This window comes from Onychostruthus taczanowskii, unplaced genomic scaffold (assembly GCF_017590055.1).
Source record: "Onychostruthus taczanowskii isolate IOZ18803 unplaced genomic scaffold, ASM1759005v1 scaffold12, whole genome shotgun sequence".
In the NCBI taxonomy this organism is placed as follows: Eukaryota; Metazoa; Chordata; class Aves; order Passeriformes; family Passeridae; genus Onychostruthus; species Onychostruthus taczanowskii.
In genome coordinates this window covers 4,601,597-4,626,091 of record NW_024498351.1, presented here as the reverse complement: position 1 = coordinate 4,626,091, position 24,495 = coordinate 4,601,597, and the positions used below count along the sequence as shown (strand labels likewise).

Genomic DNA, 24,495 nt, shown 5'->3' with positions numbered 1-24,495 from the left:
CAGCGATCCGAGGCAGGAGACACGTGAATCTCAGGGAGAAACCAAGAGCACAGGTTCCTTATGTACCCTTTTCCTACAGCATTCTGAAAGCCCAATACTTCAGTTGTATGTAAAGGTCAGTGGGTTTGCATTCTTCACCCCTGCAATAATGCATTTCCACCCTACAGTCACTCAGCTCACTTTCCTTGCACCCTCGTACCACACGTGTGCCAGGATTCAGTGGAAGTCAATGGCTTCATAAGAAATTTAAATAAAATTTAATTTCCTTTAGAAGTTTAAGTCGAAAACCACATATATTAGAAGATTTTTTCACTACGGATTTACTTTCCAGTTGAACTTGCCCACTGTTAAAATAGCATCACTACATAGCACTGCTTTATGAGATATTCTTGAACAGGGGTGACAACTCACAAAAACAGGACTAAGCTTTCACTGCAGAATCTCCCTTCTACTTTTAACCATCACAAGTCAAGAAAGTTTGACTGCAAACATGTTTAATATGAATACAAAATTCACATAGGATATACATTCTAGGGAACGTAATTGAGCTATCACAAGAGATTCTGACAGAACAAAAACATAAAGAAGGTTCTGTCAGGCCAAGAATTTAATGAGGAATGATTAAAAAGTCTGATTTACAGTTACATTACAGTTGTGTTAAACACTGAAAACTTTAGAATGTCAGCTGAAAGGCATTTGAACATACAGTACATAAATCATACAATCCACACCATTGTAAATAACATATTTGAAGTATTTCATTTTACTTAACATAAAGCAACATAACATGTGCAAATGAGGACTCCAATATATTGACTTTAAAATGTCTATGATAAAATTGACATATAATTTTACATTTAAGGACTACAGAAATGATGAAGAAATTAAAAATGTGTCCTCCATTTTACTCCCATTACCAAAGTATGCTTTTCAATTAAATAGAAAAAACATACTGGCCCGATTTCCTCTCAAAATCATACCTGCCCATGAAGTTTAACTAAAGCTTTAACTTGCTCTAAGTGTGCAATGACACAGCATTTACACGGTCGTCTTCCCCTTGCTGGGGACGGACAAACTATTACATGAAAGGGTTCTTAGATTATGTACACTGGTGGAAAATATTATCTTATAAAAAGGCACATACCTGTGATTTAAGGCTAGTACGGTATTTGTTTCATAGAGAAAGAAACATTTTAAATGAAATTAGTACATTTAATGGTTGGCCTCACTCAGCAAACCACTTGGTGCAAAGCAAAAATGTGTGCTCAGAAGCCTCAGACTGACAGTGATTCTTGCTTTAGTGTTTTTTTGGTTTTTTTAACCCTTTGATGGAAAGGTACATTTTTAAAAAAGGCATTTGCTGCAATTCCACTTGTCAATGAGCCATCTGCTACTGCTGGCTTATATGCAGATATTACATATAGGCCTTATAGTATTCATCTGCAAAATAGTCGTTTAACTTTCTCCTTTTTTTAAAAGTCATATGAAAATTACTAAAGATGTTTTCTATATTCATCTATAAAATACCAGATGTTGGTACAAATCATGTAAACCTCCATTTGCAAATATTTTGACTAGCCACCAAAATACCAGAAATCACAAGCATCATTTGTCAGTGCAAATCTATAATAGTTTTGTTTCCCCTCCCTCTTTCCCTCCCCTTTCCCAATTACAGAAATAACCGCCAACCTTTACGTACAAAAGGAGTGCTCTATATTGGAAATTACAGAAATTATGTTTGGTTACCTTAAAGTCACCCACTTTCCTATCAAATTCAGTTTTACAGTATTATAAAAGGGGAAAAAATTTAAAGCTGTCCGTTCAAGAATCACAACAGTCCTTCAACCCCAACCCTTAATTATTCTCAGATTTAAAGAATTTTAGGTTAACATTGGGTCCTCTTCTATGATTTGATTACTGTTCTTCAAGCCAGGATGGGGCATCTGCTCCAGGAGTTTTCAATTTGATGTGGAACTGTTTAAGTGTCTGTTCAAGCTGCTTTTGATTGCCAGCAAAGTACGCCGCAATGGCATTGTGGAACAGAACAAGCTGATTGTGCAATACCTTCACCTGCAGGCAAGGAGAGAGACATTAAGAGGAGGCTGATGTTAACATCATCACAGGTCAGCTATAAAGAAATAGGTGTATTTGAAATGCTCAGACTTCCTATAGATTTATTTAACAAAAGCTTAAAAATACAGATACGAAACACAAATATTAATTTCTTTAACATTAAAGTGATTCAGTGTTTTCATAAAGTGTGTTTAACAGTCAAAACCAACTCAGCATGCACAGAGCAAACACAATTCACTAAACAGCATAATGTTATCAAATATCAAACACTTGATTACAAGTACTAGATGCCTTGAAATTAGATGCCAAACCTCTAAGATACGTGCCTGCAGGCCAAATGGACCTACCTCCCTGAAACAGTACATGGCAAGGGCATTATCTGAGTATACAGTTCATTGCCCCCCTTGCAGAGAGTTGCTGCTTTCCAGCTCATGGACACCTAAATGAAATTAAACTGCTGTTTTTCTCCCAGCAAAATTTCTTGCCTGTAATATCTCCTGTAACACAGGACTATTTACAGCACTGTGGCAATATCTTGACTCTAACATTTGTGAAAAGTAGTCATGAAATACACCTGTCACAGCAGCAACCAAAACCTGGGGAGAAGAGCACAAGGGCAGCTGGAGGGCACCACTGTTTTTCTCTATGATAACAAGCTGCAGCCACAGTGATGAAGTCAAAGCTAAGCAAATGTTCCATTTCCATCCTAGCACACCAGGAAACCTGAAGCTGTGAATGGACAGCAGTATGCTCAAAGGCATCTGTCCAGTTTCTCCTGCAGCCAAACCCTTCTTATTCCTGAGTATACAGGAATAAGCCCAGCACCACCTTACTCCTGTGTCAGACCCCAAATCCCCACAGTGGTGGCCCTTACCTGTTTCCAGCCTACAAGGCTGAGCCCAGCAGCAAGCAGCCAACATAGAAGGGAACAGAGGAGCAAGGTGGCTGAGTGAGCCCCAAGGAAAGGTGTGGGAGGTAACAGATTAGGCTTTCTCTACCGAAATTTTAGATCACTGTCTCATTTCTCAGTCCAAAAGGGACAGTTTACTTCTGTCATGCTGGGAATCAAAACTGTCCTTGGGCAGGTTTGGCCCGTGCCTACCAGTGGGCCATGCCTGTTTTAACAGGTTTGTTATTGGCTACTGTGCTTCTCTGAAATGCATGCAACTCAATACAGAAACACCTTATCTTCTTCATTTAATGCAAGATCTCTAATTGAACCCCTCACCATTATGTCTGACATGCTGTGACACCTGAAGAGTGCAACATTTACTATGAAATGTAATAAATATATTTTTAAATTCCTTGAGAATAAAGGGCTGAGCATGTGTGTGTGTATCCCTGCAGGAATAATAAAAATCCTCCACAAAATTAAAATTTCTGATTATATCACTTTTTCTTTTTCTAACTGGCCCAAATTTACATCTAAGTTACTTTGACAGTCTGAAAACTGGAACCCCTAGGTCTTCTCTCTATATTTCCCCTAATAATTCAGGTTAATTTATGCAAATACATGCCAAAGAATAGGCTTTTTGTCTCATTAACAGTGTAAAATGATACTTTATTCCACCAAAAGGCTCTCCAAGAAAATACATGAGAAGTGTGAATGGTTAGAAAGGAATTCCCCATGATACCTTTAGACAACTTTTTTTTCATTTACAAAAGAATGTACAGACTTATATCACATACAGACATTTTAACATCGATGAGACATAGGATTTAGCTTACTACACTTGTTCAAACAGAGTTCAAACTATTTTTTGACTCATAAAAGGTGGCCTCTTCTTCAGTTTGTGTGGGCAGACAGGTATATAAACATATGGATTTTTTTCATCTATAAAAATGTTAAGTACCGAAATATTACACTTTATAAGTGGAAAATGTCACAGCAACATAAATGGTTTGCTTTTAAAAGTTTAGATAGAAAGCACAGTGCTTTTCTTGAGCAGATTCTTTCATCACTGACATGCAAGACTTCATGCAATCCCAGCCAGGAATTCTACAGAGAAGTACACTCACTGTTATAGCATATTATTAAAATGCTACAAGAGTTTTACTCATACAGTTTATAGGAACTCAAATAAAACAGGGGTAACAAACCTCCCCTCCCAGACCAAGTTCATCAGTCTGAGACTATTTGGCATTTTGTTAGGGTAACTTTTAACATAAACCTTCTGTGAACTGCCCCAAAAATCTTCTGGTAATTTTAAAAATTCAGTCAGGCCTAGGCTCAAGGATGTGTGTGCACACACACAGAGGCAGGAACTGACAGTGTAGAGGCAGATAATCTGGACTGAAAAATATGGTTTGTTTTGAAGGTATTTTTTGAACTACTAAAGCTACTTCATTGTATGAGGTTCTATCCCCTAGATCATTGTGGTATAAATTTCATGATTGTTATCAAACTGTTTTCAGAGGTTCAAAGTGTTACAACTTCTACTCTCCTCCTCCAGAAGCTGATTGCTAAGTGAATCCCAAAGTGATGGTGGGATCTTCTTTTCCATATCTTTATCAAGTAACTTTATTTTAAAGTTTTTCTAGAAAAATACCACTTAAAGTGTCTAACACTGTACAAAGAAGCTCTACAATGAAGCAGCAGCCAGCAAAGAAGAAAAAGCTGTAACACCTCAAAACACCCAATGTCCACAGCAAAACCACCTGCAACCACAGCTAAGGATTGGACCCCAAAAATTCATTTAAAACCAAGTTCAAATTTACCCACTTTTCCATTAAAAGGATCTTACTCCAACTTGGGGAGTGGGTAAGTATCTTACCCACTCCCATATCCAGTCACTGATTGCAACTTTCACACTGTATTTCACCTTAGCCCTCTGTTGGCAAAACATTCATGCAGATACACAGTCAGCTGGATCAGAGAACAGATCTAGATTAAAATTAAGCAGACAACAATGTATCTGCTTTATCCTGGATCAGTTCCCCAATCTGATTCTCTACACAGCTGCAAAAACACTTTCACAAACACTAGAGGGAAGGCAATGGGGGAAAAGGGGGGGATGAAGGGATCACATTTTTTTTGCATCAAAGACTTGAAACAATTGTCAGATTACAGCAGTAAAGGCCAATTCTTGATCACCAAGCTGTAGCACTGATTCCAGGAAAGAAGTGTTTGAAGATTTGCCTCAATCAAAGAATGCTTAATGGTACGCTGCTAAAATACAGCTAAAATACAGGTTCCAATGTATGACTAACATAGCTGTCAAAAAGCCATTGTGCTTTACAGTTGAACAACAGTTAAAATCTTTGTTCCTTGTTAATTAACTACATATACCTATTTGTTCCTAATTATAAGCAGAGCAAGCACTCCATAATACAACTGGCACACATATGTCAAAACAAAAAAGAAACGTTGTGGATAAGCATAAAAATCTAAATGTAGACAAGAGACTTAAGTGTCATACAGAAGATACTATAGGTTGGATTTGATTTTTCACATGGATGCTCTTAACGTTTCAGTTCTTTCTAAATATTGCCCTCTTTGTCCCTCTGAACATTGTATTTTCTGTGGCACAGTACGTGCATATTTCTTTACACCCTCCTCATTCAGCCTGTTTCAGCCATTTCAATGACCCTCACAACCATCATAATCCTTTCTCCTAGCTATCTTAATCTGAAGGTACTTAGTCTAAACAGTTTCATCATCTGGGTCTCCACTGGACTGCAGATTGCTTTCATTTGTAGAAGCCCGCATTTAAGAATCAAACTCCTGAAGCAGAATTCACAGAAGTGCAGTCATTTTCTTTCTCTGCATAGAATAGTATTTGACATTTCTCAAGTGCATCCAAGAGTAAGAGGGTTTTTTACTCAAAATGACAAAACCTTCTAAAACTGTTTTCAGAAATGACAGAAATTTTTGAGCTAAAAACAGCCCATCACCCTTATTTTAAAAAAAATTAACTATTTATAAGATGCAGATTTTGAATGCAACTATTATTATAATCATCAGCAAGTGCTACAAACTTCTACAGAACTCTGCCAGCTGGGGATAGCGCCAATAAAACTTTGTATCAGCAATAAGAAAAATGAGTTCTAACTTCAGATCAAATGCTGTAATAAAAGTCAATAGAAATCTTGTGTATCTTGGTTTTACAGAAAGAAACTTGCAATTCCAGCTTTACTGTAAATGCAGCTCTCTGCGACTTTGAGGGCTTTTAATTGAAATATTAGCATATGAACCGAGGAGAACAGGCACAAAGAGACTGCAACCATGTGATGTCTTTTACCCATATAGGGAAAACCTAGATAAGGCCTTCTAGATTATGGGTTCTTTGGTGACATTTTCAGCACCACAGACCAACAGGAGCCCACCAGCCAGTTAAACTGGCTTCAGAGGTTCTTTGCAGCATCATTTACTGGGAACACACTGCTGATAGCTGAACTGCTCCTGACTGAACCAATGGATTTATGCTGCCATGAACAGCAAGAACAGGGAAAACCTGAACTAAAAAGTTGTTTCACGTTCCTTCTGTTCTATATCTGATCTCTGCACTTAATTAAGAAATGTTATCAGACAGACACACTGGGACCCATCTCAGTCCTACCAACCAGTCTTACACAGGAACTCTGCAAAGATTCTCCTGATCTCTCGTTCTGCTCCTCCTGGAATATCAACTACTCTCTCTCCTGCAGTAGCTATTCTCTTTAAAACAGATTCTCATCCAAGGATGAGACTGAGTGTACTTGCTCAGCAAACAAAGTTCTGTTCACCTACAGCCTTTATAAAAACTTGAATGCTCACTTTATGCTGAGAACAAGTACTCTATAGAAACACACCACCAAGAGCAGACAGCACACAATTGTTGCTGCTCCTGCTCCCTTCTCACACTTTTTGGGTTTTTTTAGAAAGGCAGCTGAAGTGTAAAAGACAATGCTTCTGTGCCAGAGCTCTCAGCCACAGGAAACAAAAGATTGGCAAACCACAGACTGAGCTCTTCTGTCCAAGGCCACTGCAGTGCAAGGTTCATGCACTGCTGCTCTGCCCCTCAGAGCAGGGACCCTGCTGAAAACAGCAACACATCATTTCCCTTTCCACTGCTTCTCCACCAAGGAAAGCCCTTCTTCCCCAAGGCAGGCACAAGCCTTCCTACCTGCTACTCCTACACCACAGGGTAAGCTACTTCCTTCACTCCCTTCAAACGATGGCCATGATGACATAATGTCATCTTACACAATAAACAGAAAAAAAGAAAGTAGAGCTTACCTCAGAAAAGCTCTCAGCAGATAATTATATTTAAGCCAATACTGAAGTGTAAAGGAAGTCCTTTCTATAGCTCATTTGGGAACAAAATTACACACACCCTTTAGTAAATATTTTTACATCTCTAGTGTCAAAACTGAGCAATGTCAGCCACTGATAAAAAGGCTTAAGCATGTGAGATTCTCTACTGTATTAATCTAAAAGGCAGGAAGGAAAAAACAATCTCTTTCAGAAACAATTTGTAGGCTGTGACTGCTAACAGGATGCTTGGTCTAATTCAAGACTGTCACTAGGAAGAAAACTTCTTCAGTGTTTCCTAAACCATCTAATTTAGTTTAAAAAATTATGGAAATGTGTTTTGTACAAGGTAGAAATAAAACGCTTTTGGCTCTGAAGCCTTCCTATACATACAAACATAAATTGATAAGTGTGTTATATAGATAATGGAAACCATGAGGAAGCAGGGTAAGTTTTATTTTAAACTAATTTGAACTTAAGCATCAAAATTCCTGTACAGATATGAGCTGGAAGGATGAAACCATTTTAACAGAGGTACATTGTAGTGGTAGCAAATAACTTACTAAAAGAAGAAAACAAAGGTAGGGAGAGTAGAAAGACACCTTCAGCATACCTGTTTTTAACCTAGCACAGTTTTAAAATCCAGTTCTCAGGAGCTTTTTCTGATTTAAGAATCAGTATCAGCATTTAGATTAGACTTCAGCTTTTTCAAGAAAAGTAATTTCAATATGAATTTTTTCAATCCTTTTATTTTCCAGTTTTTTCAGCAAGAACCAGAAGTACAGTCAGGCCAACGCCAGTTCAGCCACCTGATGATCTGGTCCACCACAAAGCCAACTTTTGCTGGCTGTGTGATTCCATACCAGGGAGTCCTAAGGCAGATGTCTGTATGAAGGAACAGTGCTCAGGAGCTATGTTTTAAGCATATATTGCTTTGGAAACCAGAAAGTTTGCTTACTTTCTCAACCTTTTTCTTATCATCTGTTCATGGTTCATGTTTCTTCCCTGAGCCTCATCTTTATTTTAAGAAGCTGATGCAACTGAATATGTGATAATATATGCAAGAATACAAAATAATAATCTATTTTAATTGGTTTAACTTGTCCCTGTGATTTTTCTTTTAAATTTTCCTCCTTCCAGGCAAGGAGCATGGTTTGCTATTGTAATCTGGGGCCAGTCATGTATTCTTTGACAGGCTGTTACCTATGTTTAAATTTTCAAAATACGTTAATCAACCCATACTGAAAATGTTAACCCACTGATAATGTTAACCCTGGATAAATTGAAAATTATCTCCTATGTGAGTTTTAATCACATTTTCCCTCCTCTGAAGACATGGGAAATATAGCCACACATGATTATAACCATCTCATTTACCATGAGTATGAACAAAAATCAGATCTTGAAAGACCATAATTTTCACATCTAATTAGAGACAATTTTAAAGGATATATTTATCAAAGAAAGGACAGCCTGAAAGTTTTGTATGGCAGTTTTATTTCTGCCTGGTAGAATAAGAAGGGTAAGAATCCCATCATTAAGAGGGTATGGATGAAATGGTAGGGTTGAAATAAATGCAGAAAAATCCCCTTCATCCTACAAACCAACGGTTCAAGAATGCTGTTGTAAATTAAGAAACTATAATGGCATGAATTATAGAAAGTATTACTTCTCAGTTCAAATTCTTAAAGAAAGCTTAATTTTGAAGAAGTGTCTTCATAGTTCTGTCGCTTCTTTGTGCATAACCTCCATGACAATGCTGCCAAACGTACTCATTACTTTGAATATTAAATCAGTAATTATGTGACTCATTTAACCATTAAATGTGGTAAACTGGAAAAAGCAATATTTTTGCAAACTTGAAACCTCCTGTATCAACAAGAAACTTATTGCTACAATGTTTGTTATTTGTAGCTGGAGCAGCTTGATTAGGGACTTCTAAAGCTGCTTGTTCTAAAAGTGTGTCCCCCAGCAAGAATTCAGAAAATTCAGCTTATTTTCCTTGCTAGCTCTACTTCTAAGTGAATACATATTTCAAGATGTAACAACTTAAAATATGTCTTCAAAACAATAACTTGTAGAACAAAACTCCTAATCATAACATGAGAAGTAGTAGCTTACCTTATTTTCTTCCAAAAATTTCAATTTTATAGATACATCATTACGCATTTTGTCATATTTCTCTTTATGCACTTGAAACAGTTGCTGTGATTGTTCAATCTTTGGCAGAGTGTTTGCATCTCGAGGGCCAAGATTCAGCTCTTCCAGGTCTGTTCGATAAGCATCGTATTCAATCCTGAGAAGAAAGAGAAGAAGGGAAAGAAGAACCATCTAAGGACAGTGCCTTAAAATTGACCTCACTTATAAGTCCAAGTACAATAGAAAATGAACAAAAGAGTTACGTACAGGGAAAAAAACCCCAAAACCAACAACAACAGCAATAAAAAAAACAAATCTGGGCAAGTTTTTTCCTCCCTTCTCCTATTTATCAAGCACATTGTATAAAACTGCCTCAACAAGCACCGTCCCTTTTCTGTTCCTGTCTCAGCCCCTCTGTTTTGTACAGGCTTCAGTAGTCAGAGCTTCTCCTGAGACATCTCAACCTACTAACCCAGAAAAAGCTAGCAAATATTTTTCAGGTCATTCTTCTGCTGTTGAATCAGTTCACTGGAGAGTTTGTGTTGAAAGTAAGAGGCACATGAAGAACATAACACCCCCTTTAAGCAGATGTTTGAGGAACAGGTCACTTACACCAAACTCTGACCTAAAGCATTTTCAGCATGCTCCAGGCTGCTCCATATGCATTAATTGGACAGTTTCATAGCTCTTCCACAAATACTTTTTTGAGAACTTGTCTGTCCTATGGAAAAACAAACTGCAAAAAGATGGTGCAGCCCCACCCAAAGCATCACTCTTCCTTCCATACTTTTCTGTAGTTGTCAAATAATGGAACCTAGCAGATCCACCTATTTTAATAGGACAAACCACACTATTTTTAGCCTTTTAAACAGCTTTCTTACAGACATTTCTTTAACTGGAAGCAAATCAGGATTAATAACTGGTTATAAAACACAATTTTCAGTTGATGTAACTGCTCAAAAGAAAAATACCAACTTTTCAGAGGTAAAAGGAGTAATATTCACAGGGCTCCTCCTCCTGATTCTAACTGCCACTATGACTGAGGATTTATATGTAATTTATGGCTTAATTCCAAAAAGAAAACCATTAAACTTACAGAGAGCTGACAGAAGAGGGGAACAGATGAATGCTAAAATGCAACTGGGAACAGGAAAGAAGAGGCACAGAAATAAATGTGACCTATTTTCACAGTGCAAAATGATGAACTGGCCATGTCAGTGAAGAACCTTTATAATTTATTTGACTTATTAAAATGGAAAAACATTTGATTTCTTTAGTGAACAGAAAGGGAAAGCAATGAAGGTATTTCAGGAGCGAAGAACCATATATTGAAAAAAACTGACAAGAACAACCGCAGCAGATGTATTTTGCATAAATTTTCAGGGGATACCTGGATGTATGAACCAATTCTTTTTTTTTTTTTCAAAATACATGTCAACAATAAAGCAATACCTTATCTACACAATAATTCTACCTTTCATGCCTTTGAAAGTTTACCTAAATATCGAAACAATAACCCACTATTTTATTCAAAAATAAGCATTAGAACAGAACAATTAAAAAAGAGGGGGAAATTCAAAACTCAAGCAGTTTGCAATTTTGGACCTAAAAACCCCAAATACCACAAAAAATTAAATGTATAAACTACATCTTTTGTCAAATTAAAAAAAAAAAAAACAAAAACCATTTTATTCTGGTAAGTGAAAGAAAGTCAGAATGGAACCACTCATCAGAAAAGCTACAAGTTCCTGACAGCAAAAAGGAACCCGGCTTTAGAATACTACGCCACATCTAGAACTAATCTTCTCCAGGATAAGAAAGCCATTATTCACTCACTGAGAAATTTCTGGTTTATTTTCCCCTTTCTGACCAAGCCTGAAATGTCTGCATAAAAACCAAAGTGTGAATTGCAGGCATTGTTCATCAGAGGCACAAGATGAAATGTCTTTCAGTCGAAGAGATTATTTTACCTATTGCAATGCAGCTGGATAAAAGTGTTAATCTTCCACTGTCACGCTACTTAGAAAGCCACCTTAATCTAGCACGTGGGAAAAACCAGCTATAATTACTCCTACAGCTAACAAGTAAAATTCAGTCTACAAGGAAACATGTACAAAACATTTGAAGATCTGTGCAATCACCTACAGTTAAACAGAAACCCTCATTAGATGAGAGCTGTGTTATAAGGTTTTCATCTGACAGGTTAGTCACTCAAATACAAGACCTAAGCTGATACAGAGTCTTCCCAGGGATTAATTCATAAGGAAAAGAGCTAGACACAGGATAGCTACCTGGCACTTTCATACTGTTTCACAGTCAACAATGTATCCTCAATTGTTTTATTCACCAATGTATTCACACTGGCAATAAAAAAGTTAATAGCCCCGAGAAGTGTTTCTCCATTTTTAGCTAGAAGTTTCTGCGTATCTGCATTGTAGCCAAACTCCTCCTATAAACAAAGAACAGAGAAAACAAAGCTGTAGATCAATTGAAATCATAGCATTCATCAGCAACTATATAAAAAAATGCAAACACAGATGTGGCAGGTCTTCCACTTCTGTTTGGGTATGATTATGATTAAACCAATATGATTCCAATACAATATTTAGTTCACAGTTCTTATGGAATCCTTCCAACATCAGTAAAACACAGTTTACAATTTTGTTACCACAGATGATGTTAAATCCTATTTTATAATGGGATTTTTCTGCACTCTGATATCTTGAATGTTGCTTAAAAGTAAGTGCTAATTCAATCTTCACATTGTCATTCAGCGGGGTTTTAATCCAGCATCTCTCATGGTTGTCTAGGTAATACTTTAATACGAACAGAGACACTGCTACATTAAATACAGTAATGTAACTGAATTCACAAGGGCACACAGCATTAATTAGCTATTAAGTTTTATTCTTACATTCTGGAAAGGAGCACTGCAAAAAAACCCAGCATCTATCATGGTTTAATAGGCTGTAAATAATTGAAGAGCAGAGCATTATAATGAATAGCAAATAAAAATTTTAATGTAGGTCATCCATAAATTTCAAAGAGACGAGGGCAAAACTATTTTCAAGGCATTTTAGTCACATTTAGACATATGTTTGTCCATGTCTCTTTGTTAACAGCAGAGTAAGCTGAGCAAGGCTGCAAAGATTTTTCTAATGCATGGATGCCAAATAAATCCAATTATTATATCTATGTCATCTATATAGCATCTCCATATTCTACAGATGGGAGTTCTCAGAAAAGAGTACAATCCCTGGTTGCAATGACTATAAAACACACTAGGTTCATATTTGGAATTTTGGTCTTTTTAGGCTTGCACACTGCCAACAACTGACTCAGAAGTGCTCTATTCTCCCAGTTTCTTTTCATCTGTCTAGAAAATGAACACCAAAGCCAAACGATATTTCATGTCAACAAGTTCATGACAGTAAGGGTAACAGGTAATGGGCAATGGTAAGGGAAGAATCCTCTAGAAAAGAAGGTGCAATGGAAGTGAGCAATTGAAGGAGAAGAAAAAAGGAAGAGAAATTAGGGCAAGTTTTTTATGAGATAAGCCCTGTAAACACTGCTAAAAATCTGTCATCTTGCTTTGTACAGCTGCTTAGGCAGCAAAAGCAGTTGGCTAAATTGCTACAGATTTTGCTGGAAAAAAAAACCCAAAACAAGTATTTTCCAGCTGGCTTTGCTCTAACACTGCCAGCTACACAGCTAACACGAGTGCTAGCACAGAGAAGAAATAGCAGCATGCTGGCAGAGACAACAGCAGTAGAACTGCCCCTTGCAGCAGCCTACTCCCATCTATTTTTCCTCCTGCAGGCAAGACTGCAATTAGTCTTCCAGCTGGTCTCTCACTCAGATCATCCCAGACCCAAATGAAAACATCATCAGTTCAAAGGGGGAGGTAAGAAGGATGGGTCTGCAGTGGCCTGCAGTACTAAGGAATATGCTAACCAACAATCATGTCCTTCCAATGGCTCATAGCTTCATACAAACTTTTCAGTTCTGTCCGTGACCTCTGCAGATTCCTCTTACGAAACACACAGGAAATCCTTTCTACACCCGGAGTTTACATTCAGTTCATACTCTATGCTCAGGTCAATTAAAATTGGGATTCATCTGCCTATATAATTAGAGGCACATGGGCTTGGAACCAGCAGTTATCTTTGTATCCAAAAGAGAAACAGCAACCCATTCACATGAAGTAATACCTCACCCGATACCACATTAAAAATTTGTTTTGTTATAATGTATAAAAGAAAAAGTATTAGCATGAGACTTTGGGAGCTTTTTAATTTTATTTAAGTTTATATACTGTTATCACATTAAACATTAAAGACTAGCTGTTCAGAAATTTTACTTTTAGTCCTGCACAAGTTTTAGAGGCAAAAATCCAAATATCCAAAAGTAGGCCTGGCTACAGATGATAATACATTACAGATTAAACAGAGGGAAAACACAAAGAGGAAAGAGACAAACACCAGGCAAGTCTCCAAGAAGCAAAGGTTAGATAACTCTAATTACAGCAGCAGAAACCTTTATTTGATTTTCATCAACAACCCCATTCAAGAATCTACACAGGAGATGAATGACAGAAACAAAGTCCAAGACCAATACAAGATGCTGAAAGAACCTGGAAGACCAGCATTCCCATTAGAAGTTACAAGCTAATAATGGGAAAAACCCCAAGATTCATTAAATGAGCATAATGCCAGATTCCATCCACGTTTTGGAAGAAACATCCAGTTTCAGCACGTACTTCACAACAATCACTAAGATCTGCCACAAATCACATGCCCATATTTGTGTCAAGAATAAACTGATTATTAAAAGCTTCTTTTAGCAGATATTTAATTTCTTAGCTGCTAGAAATGCTCTACATTCACAGATTTTCATCTGTCAGACTAATATTAAAAATTCCTCCATATTAGTGTAGGAGTTTCACATTTTTTCAGCTAGCTATCACTTAAGGTTCCTCTGTGCAAGCATGAACTCCACCTACTCCCTTAAAACTCAATGGGAAAAAACAATTATGAAAAGACAGATGGTTTTAAAATCACAAAGATAATTTGAGCTGTTTCAGCAGCTATGTTTCAGGGAATTATTAAACTATTTAATACTGGTTTTCCAAAGGATCAAATTGTTTTAACTTTGCAAATGCAGAACAAGCAATGTAGAAGCAAGCCAGATACTATACTCTGTAAGCAACATGCATCTTGTCTCTCTTTACAGCAAACAGCTTTACTACTGGCAAAAGAAAGTGCCACTGTTACATAAACTTCTAAACCATGGAATCATAACAACCCAGATATCTCAAGATTGCCTCTCTTGCTCAGCAACTCCAGACAACATAAGAATACAGATTAGTCTTATTAGTAGGAAAATTCTGATTAAAAAAGGACTTAGAGATCAAATCTCAATTCTTAAATATGCTACAGAAAAATAATTTACTCACATTCCATGCGCACAAGTGAAGTAATGTGCCCTAATCTACTTATTCCCAGGCACATTCCCCAAAGACATCTTGTAATTGAAATGACGTAACACTCTGGAACACTTTGATGACATTTCATTAGGTGCAAAATTAATACTAAAATGCATCTTCTCTACAAAGCAAAATTGTCAGTTCTTGAGTTCAACCATCAACTAGAGACTAACATTTAAGAAACAATAAAAAATTACAGTAATTTCAATAATTTCCTAGTTTTAAGTGAATCACAGAAGCTTTCAACATAAAAAGCATGTAATATATTGTTAACTACAATGTTTATAAAAGTAGCTGCTAAGTAGCAGATACCCTGCACGAGTCAATTAGGCTTATCTTCATCTCTGCCACTGTATTTTTTAACGCTATAAAAGTCTTACATGAAGTTCCAATGATTTCAAACTCAGGTCAGCAAATGCATCTCCAAGTTGCCTTTGGGTATGTACCATCTGGAAGAGCTGTGTGGACAGTGTCTGTGCCAGTCTCAAGATATTTTCATATTTTTTTTTGTTGTCTCTCAATATATCTATCTGAGCTTCTAGTTCCAGGTCTACTGTTCTTGAGCCACGACCCAGTTTTTCAGAGATGATCTGACGTGTACACTGTAGAAAAAAAATTAAATTATAAAGATTCAAGTATATTCAAGACAACACAGCATACACCCATTTTCAGCTTCAAGGGACATATAATTACACACAATTCTTTCACAATCACCCCTCCCAATATAAGTTTGCACAACAAACTGAAAAAACAACACAGTCTTTAGAAGTTTATCAGGACTCAGCAAGAACAGCTGGACAAGTCTCAACTCCTACTAAGATGAATATTCAAGTTAGCAAATCAACAGCATAACTAATTGTTTCTCAAGTAAAAGAACACTTATCTTTTTATAGGTTTGGTGAATCTCATTAAGTTAAAAGAAGCATTTTAGCCCATTGCATTTAAGTCAGTTAATAGGAACATTACTATTCTGCATAAAAATGTCTAGTTAGTAATCTTTTGGGCTTTGTCTACCAATTTTCTGATCAGAACATCCATGTTAAATTTTCCAAAAATGTTCACTGTGTGGTTTTTTTTAGGTGGCAAGTAAGAAGGTGGTGGTTTTCAGCATGTTTTGTTAAAGCTGATTAGGAACCTGGGAACTCCTCCCGAGAAAAACGCAAAAGTATTAAAATGCACTTATTATTTACACATCTATAAAATGGAGATGATTTACTCAGAAAGACTACTGCTTTTCTGTCATAAGTCAAATTCTTAGTAGGCTTGCAGCTCGTTAACACACGGAGCAGGAAATGTGCTCTTACGCAGCTGTAGACACTCTCACCCAGCCTGTGGCTGTGACAGAGCAGGCTGCTACCACATTCCACTGATCTATCTGTGACACCTTCTCTGCCAGAGATTCGAGCCCAGCCTGGCAGTCAGCCTACCAAGATGCACACTGGGGTTTCCCTTGACTGAGACACAGGAGAAGCCATTTGCAAAGCAGATGTGTAGCAAAGCTATACAGTTTCTCCATGGAAAGCAGAATTATTTACTGCTCTAGTAAGTTACTTGAAGTTAATCTGTGGTCCCAAGTCATGAACAGATAGACAACTTAGACATATGAAAAATTACTGCTAGAAACAAAAGGTACAAGGAAACTAAGTTAGTAGTCAAGGCCACAGCTACTCTGAAAGGACTTAATCTAAGCACAAAGCTGCTATTTTAAATTTTTTTTTTGTGAAATAATGCTCAAACTTATCTTGTAACATACTCTGCAAATACACTACAGCACTGGATTTCCCAGGTTTTCCCAGTTCAAGGACTTTAATTTAATACCATCTTTACTTGTGCCCAAAGGAAATGCACATTCAACCCGCTAGAACTTCCATGTCCCTTCTTAATGTAATAGAGGAACACAGGAGCGATTCAAGAAGTCAGAAGATACAGACTATTTGGGCTACTTTGTTAGATTCAAGTAATTGACAAGAGAAAGCACAGCTAATCTAGGTGATGTTTATCTGTTAAGCATCAGAAATTTGGGAGAGCGTTAACAAATCATAACAGAGAATACAACTTTATTACCAAGGACTCCACGAGAAATTACAAAATACAGCTTAGCTCTGAGTGTGCTCAGAGTATAAATGAGCCTTTCATTAGGAACTATGGAAGTGATGGTCAAATTTTGGCTATTTTCCAAATGAGCTCACACACACACACACAAAAACCCCCACGGAAATGCAAGAGAAAAATCTGAATCATGAAAAGCAAACTTTTTGAAAGCAAGGATAAATTACAAATGAAGGAATTCTTTTCAGACAACATGTATTTGCTTCATAAGTCACAGCAAAACACCTAAAAAAGCCCAGCAGTGACAAGTGAAGAAAAACCAGTAATTGGAAAGACTTACACTGCATACTTTGTTAACTCAGATGTAGCAAAAGATAAAGAAAATGCCCCAATCTATTTTGATTTACTCCATTTCTAAGTGGACTAATACAAGCACACAAGTTACTCTATATTCTCACTTGCAAAGAAAATTCCATGCATTATTTCCATCATTGTTCTAAGAGTATCTATAAAGGAAACTGTCACGAAAAAGACCATGCAACTAAAAAAGAAGTCATCCAATGCAAAGTTTAAGAAAAACAACTCAGAGAAAAAAAATTACCAAAATACGTTTAAGAGAAATATATTTTAACTTGTACATGCCAAAGATGAACAGAGGCATTACTAGACATGTCTCAGAAATAAATGTTCTACTAGTAGCCCAGTGTCAGAGAGGTTTGCAAAACAGGTTTGCTTTTTTTTCCCCCCTCAAAGTTTAAGAACTTGTACAAAAAACAAAAATACAAGCTTGTTAGAACTGCTGAAAGTCAAGAAGAGTCTTGACTTTCTTGGGCCTAAATGTTTTTGCTAGACTGAAAACCTCCTTCTCATCCAAAGGGAAAGGCATGGGCAGAAGAAATAACAGAACAAGATCCTGACACTAGACTATGGAAAGAAAGGCAATTTCTCTTCACACTAATCATGATTACTAGGGAGCATTCGACTGGAGAGTGTGAAGGGCGATGGTAGTTGTAAAGGCATTTACAGATGGGAATGACTTCTGAACATACCCAATAATTTTGATTTCTCAACCCCTCATATAGATACCATGGTATAGGAACTACTCATGTCAGATTCCTAAAGAACTTCCTAACAGCAAATTTTACCACTAACTCCCCTTGTAGATTAATGTCTGGTACATTGATACCAGGGATTTTAAATTCAGAGGGATTCAAGTGCTGACATTTACTCCTGTCCTTTATTTCTGCATCTTCAAACCTATGTAGTTAGCTATTATGAGAGAAGGAGGACACTTCCCATGATCTTCCTAATGGGGACCAAAGCAAGCCAGTATGTCCATGAATTTAAATACCGTCCTTAACCATATTAAATATATTTTTGTACGAAGTCTACAACACAAATGTATGGCGCCTCCAAGTACAGTTGCACAATAGTCTATCAACTCAAAATGAATTTCTAAGTTCTCTGAATGATCTTGTATCTCAAAAAAAGAGTGAACAGCAAGTCAATATGGGAAAGATCATAACTGACACATCTCCTTAGGCATGTTTGGGAATAGATAAAAGTAAACATGTTAATTTCTGAAAATGATAGTCTTTGTTTGCTATGTCATTACTGGTGTGATTCTGGATTTCAGCAAGGGGAAGGCGTAAGCCATAAAAGAAAACTAAAAATCTGAACTTTGCAGACACTACAGCCAAAGAAATAGTGTTCAAAACAAAGACCTAAGACCCCTTTCCCAACATTTTTCACTAGTCCTCTGGCTGATGGCTCATGTCAGTGAGTTTGAGACATTGTGAGTTTTTGTGGGTTTGTTTTTTAAACCAAAGTACCAAAAATACAGAATAAGGTCAAATCCTGCCCTATTTAGTTGTGTTATAGGAGATTTGATCCCAAGACTCAATGATTTAAAGACAAGAGAATTGTAAAAGAACAGCTTCAGCTGAATAGCACGTATTCTGATTGTACCACAGTGCACTCCAAAGTAGCTGACAGACAGAATCACACAATGGGTCAGGTTGGAAAGCACCACAGTGGGACCTCTAGTTCAACATCTCTGCTCAAGCAAGTCCATCTCAGAGCACATTGCACAGGATTGTATCCAGAGGGTTTTTGAGTATCTCAAAAATACTGAGTGAGGGAGCCTCCATAACCTCTCTGGGCAACCTGTTACAGTGCTCGGTCACCTGCACAGTGAAGATGTTCTTCCTCACATTCAGGTGGAACTTCCTGTGCATCAGGTTCTGCCCATTGCCTCTTGTCCTGTTGCTTGGCACCACTGGGAAGAACCCAGATCTCTTGGCACTCTTCCCCTCAGATAGTTTACAGGTATTCATGAGGTCCCCTGAAAATCATCTCTTCTTCAGGCTGAACAGGCCCAGCTCCCTTAGCCTTTCCTCATTCAAAAGCTGCTCCAGTCGCTTCACTGTCTTTGCTGCTCTCCACTGGACCATCTCCAGGAGCTCCATGACTCTCTTGTCCTGAGGAGCCCAGAACTGGACACAGCACTCCAGATGTGCCTCACCAGAGCTGAATACTGGGGCAGGATCATCTCCCTCAACCTGCTGGCAATGTTCCTCTTAAGGCACCCCAGGATACCACTGGACTGCATCTTCTGCAGTATGCTAAAATATTTAGATGACAAGAAAAGTAGCAAATCTAAAAGCCATTTAAGTAGACATTAAAAAAAAAAAATCTGATTCTAACAGAAAGACAGCATAAGCATCTACTAGGGATAGAATGTCTCCATCCCTGCTTCTCATCCTCACTGAGGATGTTCTTATCTGGGCTTGAAGAACAATGGAGGGATTCAGACTTTCCTTTCCACAGATTGTTAATTTCTTCTTGGTTTCATACAGACCTCACTGATGCAGCTGTCCACAACTCTGTTATTTAAACTGTAGGCATAACAAGAAGCTATTTTTCAAAACTGGTCTCTTTAAAACTTTTCACAGGAATGCATTCCCTGACAACTGTTCCTTACCTTATAGTTTTTTAATGAAAGTCCCCTCTAGCAAACTGGTGTCCTTTAAGCACTTTTTCATTATTCTTACAAATTCATTATTCTCTTTTAATTTCATCAAATATCAACTGATCATGAAGTATAAGCATATAAAACACACACAACTTGAAGCAACTATTACAACACTAAGAAAAACCAATCTGCCAAGACAAAACAAAACCATCAGAATAGCAATTAACAAGTTTTGAACTTCTAGATACCCCTGATTTCACATTCCTAAAATCTTATTGTATCAGCAGTCAACTCAAAAAGAGCAAAAAACATTTAATTCCAAGCTTTAGTGCTGAAATCTCTACATTCGGAATGACGAAGGGAACATTACAAATGGAACATTCTTTACCTTGCTAAATCAGTAATACCTATTAAAGATTTTCCACATTGCACCAGGGATTTAACAAAGAATGTTACACTTGGAAGAAAACTAAGCCTTTTCTATACATTCTTGCTTATTCTCACTGTCACAACAGCTTACTTTCATACAGCTCTATTCCTACCTAGTAGCAAACTCACTTATAGAATGCATACATACACACATAGCTGCATACCTTGTAAGTGTTTAGGCTCCACTTTCTCACCAATTCCAGTTTCTCCATCGCTGGATTCTTTACTTCATCTGCCAACACAACAGGTCCACTCTTCTGCTGGGCTCTGCCCCCTGTGTCAGACACAAAGCAAATCTTCAAGGCCTTGTGTCTGGGCTTTTTGTTTGTTAGTCTGTTTGACAGGATTAGGAGCAGGTATGGAGGATTTGTGCAATTGCACATCCAAAAGCAGAGCAAGGTTAAGATGAATAAGCAGATTTTTAAAAATCAGTTCCAGAAAGAAAGACTTACTTTAAAACTGATAAAAAATGTATATGTATCTCACTACTTCATTAAGTAATAGGCTGAATTAAGCATACTGAAAGCTTAAAACAACTTTTGAGACATGTTTATTCTTATTATTTTTGAGACATTTATATCTATGTTTAAAAACTCCAACAGTTGAACACGCTTTTGCATTTAGTCAATCTAAAAGTCTGTTTACAACTTGAAGACCATTAAACAACAATTACTGGCAAACTGTTGTCATGACGCACAGAGTTTTTTTATCTTTTCCAATGAAAGTCATTCTTTCCAGAAGATGTGTTCAGCCAATATATAATTTATTTCAGTTTTATTAGTTCATTGTATTAGGAACAATTAATTCTAAAAACCATGAGTATAAAACCAGCAAAGAAGAAATTTAAAGCAACTAATTCAAATACCTAGGGCCAATCACCACACACAAACTACCATTACTCAGCATTTTCAAGCTAGTATGGGGTATTATGTGGATTCCATGTTTCAATTTTGCAAAGTTCCTAGTGTCCTAAATATTAAAAACTGCTAAGTATCATCACTTTCTAAGGAACACTTTTATTTATTCATGTCCATATTCATTTTAACTACTCCTGACTCTGATCCCTACTGCTACCTTCGTCTTGCCAAGTGATTTATGCAAGCAAGAGTTTGGAAAAAAGTCTATACAGATGCCTAAAGATAGTCCTTCAGCATCAAGTTCTACTGTGTTTTTACATCTTCAACATGCTGTGCAAACATTAGGTAATTAACCCTCTCAACCCCCTTATGAGGTAACTGAGTTAAGTTTTCTCCTTTTATGCAGGAGGAAGCAGACTAAGATGTTAAGAAATTTGCCCATAGGCACAAAATGAGTCAAGTGGCAAAGCTGAGCTGGGGTGTTGTGACCTCCTAATGGCTGCCCCCACAGTCTATTGAAATATGTGATCATTTGGGCAAAAAAACCTAAAAGTTTCAGCTTTAGCCTAAATAAAAGATTTTGGTCACTCCTTTGTTACCTACTGTTAGTTATTATTAATATTAGTTATAATTTTAATTTTATGGAGTAAAAGCAGCTTAGAGAGAGGAAAGCAAAGGTTAATTTGTAAACTGTTGAAGTCAAAAGAGCCACCAAAATCCTGCAGAAATTTTATTTCCAACTAATAGTACATCAAATAATCAGAAACATGGAAGGGTTAGTACAGTCTCAGCAGAGACAAGGGCGTTATCCATTCACTGCTTTAATACCTGTGGGAATAATTAAATCACAACCTTGTCCAGCCAGTCTGCTAGCTGCTGCACTGCTAGGAGATATAACAGATGATTTGGGTGATGCTGAGGAACCTGGAAACACGACATTTAACAATGAAAATGCATCATTTTCTCTTGGAAGTGAATATGCACTCTTACAGAGACACATTTTCAAAACAAAGAAACATTTGCTTCAACAACGATAGAAGTATTCACGGAAAAGTTGTTGGAATTTCTGATGGAAATGTTTTTTAAGAGTACATCTCTCTGTGTGAACTACTCCAAGTTTTCTTGAATTAATCTTTTTCTCTAGGTCATGATGACCATTCTTTTTTTCTGTAAGAAAAATCAAAATACAACTGAAGGGCTCATCAGTGAAGTACAGACCATAAACAGAAAATTCCATGGAAGATTGTTATATAACAATCCACAGCTGAAACACTCTTTTGCAGGTCTAGCTCTGCATTGTCACTGAGTGGTACTTAAAGCATTAAGGGGTGAAGTAAGCCCTGAAATCTCTGCCAATTTCATACAGACTTTATTGACATCAACTCTTAAGTCTGTGTAAACATGCAGCAATAAATTATCCTGAAGATCATACAAGTTATTAGCTGTGAAAGAGTGTAAACTCATTCCCAAATGAAAGATTTGACAGCACTTGTTGTTTCTCTTTAAAAAAACAAACAAAAAAACCACCAAATAAAAACCCCAAACCAAAACAAAAAGCAACCGACTTTAAATGACCTGCAATGTGTGTGTTCTCTAAGCTGTTTTAGGATTATGCTCATTATGTTTTTCAGAGCTTTGCCAGTTTTTCATAACAGATAAATCTGAAGCAGCATCCTTATGGAGTTTTCAAGACTTAAAAAATAAGCTTTTCCTCTGTAATGGTGAATGACACCATACTGGGGAGGAACTTGAATTGCTTTTGCTGAGAAATTCCATATACTTCAGGGCAAACAGTGTGCCAAGGGGAAAGAAAATGAAACCTAAACTTTGCAGTTTCAACAAAATTTAGTTACCAGTAACACCAAAAACATCACTCAAAGTAACTGGATCAACATTCAGCTTTAAAACATTCCACGGAGTGCTGCTAACATGGGGTAAATAAATCCAATGATTTGGATCCAACTGCAGAGAAAAGATGAGAAAAACACAGCTCACTTGCTGTGCCCTCCCGTAGATGTACATTGCATAAGAGCTGCAACTGAATTCATCCAGGCATAAAAGTTTGACTGCAAGATCTTGCCTGAATCATTTCAGCAAGCGAGCCAAGACAAGCAGTTAAAAAAATCCTTATCATTTGACAGAGTATTAACACAGCCTTATGCATGCTTCATCATTCAACATCCCCCAAATCCTAAAAGCCCTTCCCCTCCAGTACTGTCTACTTTGCATTCAAAAATGAAGCCCTAATAAGGACACTCAAACAGAAGACAGAATTTTTAGAAATAGGGCAATCATTCAACTTTTGTCCATGGTTTCACATGAAGCCACTTTTACCACTACTTCTCTCTCTCTGATTTTGTTAGAACATCAGGAAAAATCCCAAGAAAACACCCTTGGAGAAAATCTGTGATACACAAAGTGTCCAAAGATCATAATTTGTGTACAGAAATTTCCACAGAACATTTGCATTTCAAACACATTAGTGTAGCTTGAAACATCTTTAGACACTTCTCCCTCACAGGCTAATACACTTAACAGCTGCAACAGTTATCCTGGTAATAGAATACAAAAAGGCAGGAATGGTGAGCAGTTTGCCATCTGCTCCAGTTTTTTAGCTAGATATTTTGCTATTTTCAAAGGCATAAAGAATAACAGCATTCACTTTGTAATATATGTAAAGTACAACATGTAAATCAACTGTTTTCATAAGCAAAGAATTTTACCAAACAGGAAATGAAGCAAAATGCAAATTAAATTTATGACTACAAAGAGCTTATTTTCATAGCTGCACAACCGAGATAATTTAAAATCTTTCAAATTCAGAAACTGTCAAAGGTACATAATTCATTGAATACCATTTGCCCATACAATATCATGGTATTCTATTGCTTTTAGACAGGAAATAGTTGTATTATTTGCTTGTCTATCACTTTGCATTTCTCATTTTTAATATCACTTGGATTCTCTAAGGCATACATTAATACAACAAGAAGAATCCCACTTTTTAATCTACTGATGGTAAGTGAATTGTGTATAACAAATAAATAACTCTCAGTAACGCGCAAAATCTGAAGAAAACTTCAACACAACGTAATAGTAAAATTCTTCAGTAAAATTCTTCTGACACCAGTTCAAGGTGCCCAAGGCCTTCCCTTCCCATAAGTGCAGACCAGCTTAACACTAAGTAGTTTCTTCCAGTCCCTTGAGAGATACTAAAGGTGTAGCATGTATTCTCTTATTTTAACAACCCAGCTAC

General features: G+C 37.0%; 1 protein-coding gene across 5 annotated transcripts in view; it reads right to left on the bottom strand.

The window, feature by feature from the left end:
- Positions 1-477: 477 nt before the first annotated feature.
- Positions 478-24,495, bottom strand: part of ARFIP1 (ADP ribosylation factor interacting protein 1) — a 40,729-nt gene continuing 16,711 nt past the window's right edge. For 3 of the 5 annotated variants that reach the window (XM_041395742.1, XM_041395740.1, XM_041395739.1), the window contains 6 exons: positions 22,068-22,163; positions 20,547-20,656; positions 15,311-15,532; positions 11,737-11,894; positions 9,428-9,602; positions 478-2,070 (listed from right to left, as the gene is read on the bottom strand). In XM_041395742.1, coding sequence (XP_041251676.1) covers positions 1,915-2,070; positions 9,428-9,602; positions 11,737-11,894; positions 15,311-15,532; positions 20,547-20,656; positions 22,068-22,163 — 917 coding nt within the window. In that variant the 3' untranslated portion in view covers positions 478-1,914. The remainder of the gene's footprint in view (positions 2,071-9,427; positions 9,603-11,736; positions 11,895-15,310; positions 15,533-20,546; positions 20,657-22,067; positions 22,164-24,495) is intronic. The other 2 variants (XM_041395741.1, XM_041395743.1) reach the window with 2 other exon arrangements.